Source organism: Triticum urartu, unplaced genomic scaffold, assembly GCF_003073215.2.
Source record: "Triticum urartu cultivar G1812 unplaced genomic scaffold, Tu2.1 TuUngrouped_contig_6345, whole genome shotgun sequence".
NCBI classification, from domain to species: domain Eukaryota; kingdom Viridiplantae; phylum Streptophyta; class Magnoliopsida; order Poales; family Poaceae; genus Triticum; species Triticum urartu.
Genome location: NW_024117101.1, coordinates 1 through 6356, shown reverse-complemented (window position 1 = coordinate 6356; position 6356 = coordinate 1). Strand labels below are relative to the sequence as shown.

At 46.8% G+C, this 6356-nt stretch overlaps 1 protein-coding gene across 1 annotated transcript; it reads left to right on the top strand.

Moving 5' to 3' along the window:
• Positions 1-3043: 3043 nt before the first annotated feature.
• On the top strand, positions 3044-4601 carry LOC125530476 (mannose/glucose-specific lectin-like). Its single transcript, XM_048694866.1, has 3 exons — positions 3044-3236; positions 3344-3556; positions 3650-4601. Exons 1-3 carry the CDS (start codon positions 3231-3233, stop codon positions 4334-4336), a joined length of 906 nt encoding a protein of 301 aa, XP_048550823.1. The 5' UTR covers positions 3044-3230; the 3' UTR covers positions 4337-4601.
• Positions 4602-6356: the final 1755 nt, after the last annotated feature.

Below are 6356 nucleotides of genomic sequence, written 5' to 3'. Positions count from 1 at the left end.
TCCCAAATGCTAATTAGAATAGAAAAGAGTGTTAAAGGGGCGAGTACAACCAGGCACGCCCCAACACCTAGTTCAATGAACATATTGCCCAAACGTCGGCCTTACGTGGCTTGATACTTACTTTTGTAAGGTTTCGCTGGTAAAGGCTGCCCCACACAGAATGGTCAAGCCAACCCCGACCCGACTCCCTACTTGTTGGACAAAGCAGCAGGGAGGATACCGAGATTAGTGGCAAGTGTGAAGCCTAGTCAGGCCAGACGCCCTGCAAAAATATGTGTCTACATATCACGCTATGTAGGCCTGACATATCGGCCATGTTAGTTTTGGGAATAATGTTTTAGTGGTGTCATATTATGTTGCTAGTAAGTCCCATAAATAGGATATATTATGTCATTATGTTTCTTCAATGGAATAAATTAATGAACAATTTACTCAGCACAGAAGTTCTTTGAATTCGTATAAGACCATGCTCCTTCTTTTTAAATATTACCCTAATATTAGAGCATAATAAAATAAGAGTGCACACATCTCCAATATGATTGTACTTAAGAGAAGAGAGAAGGCATACTCACATTCATCAACTTCAGTCTGCTGGTGTTCAAATCTCAGGTTTGGCGTCCGGTGTGTCTCACTAAGAGCATCTCTAGCAGACTTCTTAAAAAATAGTCAAACCGATAAAAAATGATGTTTTTATTTTTTGCTATTAAAAAACACCTTGAATAGAGCCCATAAAAATGGTCAAACCCGTAAATTTTCTCATGCCCCTGAGAATCCACCTCCACAACCCTTTTATTTACAAATTTGGAGGCAAAGATGAGGGTTCCCTAAAAACCGGTCAACGCTACGCGAGAAGGGAATTCCGCCATGCACACACGGGCTCCGGTGACCTTTCGCCATGGAACTCGTCGGAAACTCGACGCTTACGACAGTTGCGGCGACGGGAGCTAGCTCCTGGATCGATTCGATCGATCCGTTCAAGCAACTACGGTGACGGGAGCTAGCTAGCTAGCTCCTGAATCGGTTCGATTGATCCATTCAAGCAGCTATGACAACGGACGCTAGGGGCGCTTCATGCGAGCCGTCCTAGACACCGCTGGCTCCGTATTTGGCCGATTCGTGCGCTGTCTGCCGGCTTCGTAGGAGCGAGCTAGCTGACGTGGACACGGGCGAGAGGAAGAAGAAGACGCGGGGACAAAAATGTAAGCAAAAATTCGGTTTTACAGTTTATGTTTGAGGAGTTTGTTCGGCCGCAGCTCAAACCGACCTTGAAAACGCTTTTCCGCGAACTGAAAATCGCGTTTTCAGTTCCGCGGTTTAAGGAGTTTGCTAGAGATGCTCTAAGACAAAATATTCTTTCCATGATATGTGACCAATCTCAGGTTTGGCGTCCGGTGTGTCTCACTAAGACATAATATTATTTCTATTGTATGCGGCCTATCCGTACACAACCAGATGTCAGGTGACTTTATCCATCTACTAGAGGCTCAACTATGTACTTGAGTGTATCTATGCTTATTGGATTGGACTGGCGGGGATAACTAGAAATATCAACTAATCAATGGGTGTGTGGTGAATATATGCAAACATGCATCCGTCGGCAAGCTAGCGCTCAGGGCTCCGATGACCTTCCGTCATGAAACTTGCCGGAAACTCGACGCTTACAACAGCTGCGGCGACGGGAGCTAGCTAGCTAGCTCCTGGAACGATTCAATCGATTCATTCAAGCAGCTACGGCGACGGGAGCTAGCTAGCTAGCTCCTGGATCGATTCGATCGATCCAGTCAAGCAGCTACGGCGATGGACGCTGGGGCGCTTCGTGCGAGCCGCGCTGGACACCTGAGGCTCTGTTTTTGGCTGATTTGTGCGTTGTCCGTCGACTTAGTAGGAGCGAGCTAGCTGACCGTAGATACGCGCGAGAGGAAAAAAACGTGGGAAAAAATACAAGAGAATATTTGGTTCTACAGTTTAAATTTGAGGGGTCTGTTCGGCCGCAACTCAAACCGACCCTTAAAACATGTTTTTCGTAAATTGAAAACCGCATTTTTAGTTTCGCGCTTTAAGGCGTCTGCTAAAGATGCTATAAGACGAAATATTCTTTCCATGGTATGCAACCAATCTCAGGTCTGGCGTCCGGTGTGTCTCACTAAGATAGAATATTCTTTTCATGGTATGCGACCTATCCGTAAACAGCGAGATGTCTGGTGACTTTATCCATCTACTAGAGGCTCAACTATGTGCTTGTGTGTGTCTATGCGAAATGAAACGTGTATCTATGCTTGTTGGATTGGACTGGCGGGGATAAGTAGAAATATCAACTAATCAATGGGTGTGTGCTGAATATATGCGAACATGCATGTGTCGGTAAGCCAGCGCTTGGGACTCCGTTGGCCTTCCGCCATGGAATTCGCTGGAAACTCGGCGCTTACAGCAGCTGCGGCGACGGGAGCTAGCTAGCTAGCTCATGGATCGACTCGATCGATCCATTCAAGCAGCTACGGCGATGGAAGCTAGCTAGCTAGCTCCTGGATCAATCGATCCATTCAAGCAGCTATGGCATCGGACTATGGGGCCGGGGCGCTTCGTGCGAGCCGTCCTGGACGTCGGCGGCTCCGTATTTGGCCGCTTCGTGTGTTGTCCGCCGGCTTTGTAGGAGCAAGCTAGCTGACCGTTGACACGTGCGAGAGTAAGAAGAAGACGTAGAAGAAAATATAAGCAAATATCCGGTTCTATAGTTTAAGTTTGAGGGATTCGTTCAGCCACAGCTCAAACTGACCTTTGAAACGCATTTTCCGCGAACTGAAAATCGCGTTTCTAATTTTACGGTTCAAGGGGTCTGCTAGAGATGCTCTAAGACGAAATATTCTTTTCATGGTATGCGGCAATCTCAGGTTTGGCGTCCCGTGTATCTCACTAAGATTGAATATTCCATGGTGTGCGGCCTATCCCTAAACAGCGAGATGTCTGATGACTTTGCCCGTCTACTAGAAGCTTAAGTATGTGATTGTGCGTGTCTATGCTTGTTGAATTCGACTGGCCGGGATAACTAGAAATATCAACTAATCAATGGATGCGTGGTGAATATATGCATTCGTAAGCTAGGGCTTGCTATAAATAGCGGGGCTTACACACTAGCAATCATCCATCTCACTCTCAGGCTGGCTAGCTAGCTACACGTACGTTCCCTAGCTAGCTAGCCACTAGCCAGCTCTAGCTAGTTGCATCTTGATCGAATGGCGGTAAGTGATTGCAGCTGCATGCATACTACTTACATATGATGTGATTTGCTTGTGATTGAGCACTAGCTAAATCCAGATTGGTTTGTGTGGTATGGGGATGTATATAGGGCGCAGTGAAGATTGGTTCATGGGGTCTACCCAGCGGAAAACTTTGCGACATCAACAGCTACAGCAGCCCCCAACGCCTCATCAGCATCACCGTGTATAGCAACGAAACCCCTGGAGGCTGCATCGTTGGCTTCTCCTTCACCTACGTGGACCAGACCGGAGGGGCCATCAACGTCGGCACATGGGGCAACACCTGGGGAGGCGTCAAAACGGTACACAGCACACACGCTCGCTCTCTCTCTCTTTTGGGCCACTCCAACATGCATGCAGAAATTTGAGAAATTTGAGCGCATGCATGCATGCAGATTTATATGAACCAGGGGGAGCATGTGAACGATGTGAGCGGCACCTCCAACAGCAGAGGGGTGACCTCGCTCAAGATAGTCACCAACCAGGGGGACCGCGGCACGTACGGGTGTCCGGCGGGCGACGCATTCAGCGTGCCGCTGCGGCAGGGCAAGAACGAGGTGGTGGCCTTCTTCGGCCACTCCGACGACACCCTCAAGTCCCTGGGCGTCTACGTGCCGGGGGCCAAGGAGTGCCCCGTCAAGATTGGCCCCTGGGGCGGCCACCTCGGCTCCTCCAGGGACCTCTACGCCAGCAACATGCCGGTGCAGCTGCAGAGCATCGCCGTCCGCAGCAGCGAGAGGTCCGGCGGCCGCGTCTTCGGCTTCTCCTACAACTACTTGGACAAGGCCGGCCAGCGCATCAGCGTTGGCCCCTGGGGCTCCAGGACCAAAGGCCAGCAGCGCAACATCGCCATGAACGAGGACAACTACGTCACCTTCATCAGCGGCACCTACGATGACTACGGCGTCACCTCGCTCAAGTTCGAGTCCACCCAAGACGACTACGGCCCCTTCGGGTGCCCGGTGGGCACCGCCTTCAGCGTGCCTGTGCGGGATACCGGGGCCATCGTCGGCTTCTTCGGCCGCTCCAGCGCCGACGGCCTCGTCGGCTTCGGTGCCTATGTCGTGCCGCTGGATGACTAGCTATCTGGTAGCTAATTAACGACCCAGACTATGCATGCATTCTTACACCTATTGTACTACCGCATGCCCAGTGAGTTGTGTTAAAAAAACAAGGCAGCTACTATGCATGATGCTATACATGTGTGTGGTGAATAAGGATTACTTATGCGAGCTTGCGTGTACGTTAGCAACATGCATGCATGTATGTGTGCTCACATGCAAATATATATGTACACTACTGTAAGTTTGCCGTCCGAATATATATGAAAAAAATAGTATTTATATATGATATGTATGCACTCCTTTGACTTTAATTCATTAATTAGATGGATTTATAATTTTATTATACTGTGCATGGAGATTATTTAGGATGAGCCTACAATAGAAGAAGAGACTCTTCTCCCCTCTCTCTCATACAGATGATTTTTTTTCTTTTCTTTTCTAAGGGTGCATACAGATGATTTCTTGGGTCAAAATATTCAATGTATTCATTCATGCACATACAAGAGATCTTGCCCATAGTTTAGACCTTTTACGGTAGATCAAAATAATATAAACTGTCCATTTCTAGTCATTTAATGGACTGGGTCCATCAATACTACTAGAAAATATCAGTAGTATATTTTTTTGAAGGGGTAAAATTGGAAGACAAAATCCGTGTGTTTTCTTCTCGTGCTTTAACGGGACTGCAGAGACCGGACCGGACATGAGATGGCTTCTTCCCGGACGGTATTTTTTTAAAAAGGAGGATTACCCCTGGCCTCTGCATCCGAAAGATGCATGCGACCATATTATTAAAAAGTGGCAGCAATTAGCAAAGTCCGAGATCCAATACAGCTCGCAAACAGAGCAAAGAGAAAAATGAAGACAAAGTGAAATCATAGCCACAACTGGCTGGAAAATAGGACAAAGTGACTAAACATCTATTCCGTTATGAGACCGCCATCCAAGCCGGTTGAAGATACCCCGTGCTACCATCTCCCACTGGTTGCACCCAGTAACCGAATGCTCCCTGAAGTCCATAGGAGTGAGTAACAACCACATATGGTTCCATGTCGTAGCTTTGAAAATAACCTGCAAGAAATTTGAAGTATTTTTCTGTTAAAGATCATATCGTTCCTACAATTCCATATAGCCCAAAGTAGCGCGTATATTCCAATCCGAATACATGCCACAATAGCAGGTTCCACTCCAGTTAGCCATGTCCCAAATAACGCATCAATACTAGCTGAAGGAGTAATGTTAGCGGCTATATGAATGGTTTGCTAAAGTAATTTCGCGAGAGGGCAATCTATGAAGAGGTGTTGTTTAATCTTGGTCACAAAAACAACATCATACACTATCTACCCATCTATGAAGAGGTGTTGCTAAGGATCACCTGTTTGTGGACAAACCACATGAAAATTTTGATTCGCAAGGGAACCTTAACTTTCCAAATATGCATCGATCTTGGGATTGCGCCAGACTTAATTAGATCCAAGTACATAGATTTAACCGTAAACACTCAATTTCCCGTTAACTTCCAGTGAATGTAGTCCGGTTGGTCGGAGAGTTGAACATCCATCAACCTCCGCACCAAGTGTAGCCAGGAACTTCAATGTTCCCCTACTAAAGACCTCCTGAACTAGATATATAAAGGTACCACATATAATACTGTAGTCACGTAATCCTCCTTAGGTTGCACAATATTATACAAGGTGGGATACTATAGGGCTAGAGGTGTCTTTCCTAACCACATATCCTCCCAAAACCTTCTTGTTGTTCCATTACCAACAACGAATTTCACCCTATGAAAGAAGATATCTTTTGTTCTCATGAGTTCCTTCCAAAACGGTGAATCATTAGGTCTTATGGTAACCTGAGCCAGAGATTTAGATTGTAAATATTTTTCCAGTAAAATATGTGCCCACATACCATGCACCAGTCTCTTCGGATAACAAATATAACCATTCATTAGGCATTTATTTTTAATCTCCAGGTTCTCAATACCAAGACCCCCCCCCCCCCCCCCGTTTTCTTGCGGGGAAAAAATCTCTCTCGT

What these genes read in the sequence shown, in the direction of transcription:
- LOC125530476 (XM_048694866.1), top strand. An exon ending in CCTGGGGAGGCGTCAAAACG is followed by an intron (nt 3,557 to 3,649) that starts GTACACAGCACA and finishes GCATGCATGCAG; the next exon opens with ATTTATATGAACCAGGGGGA.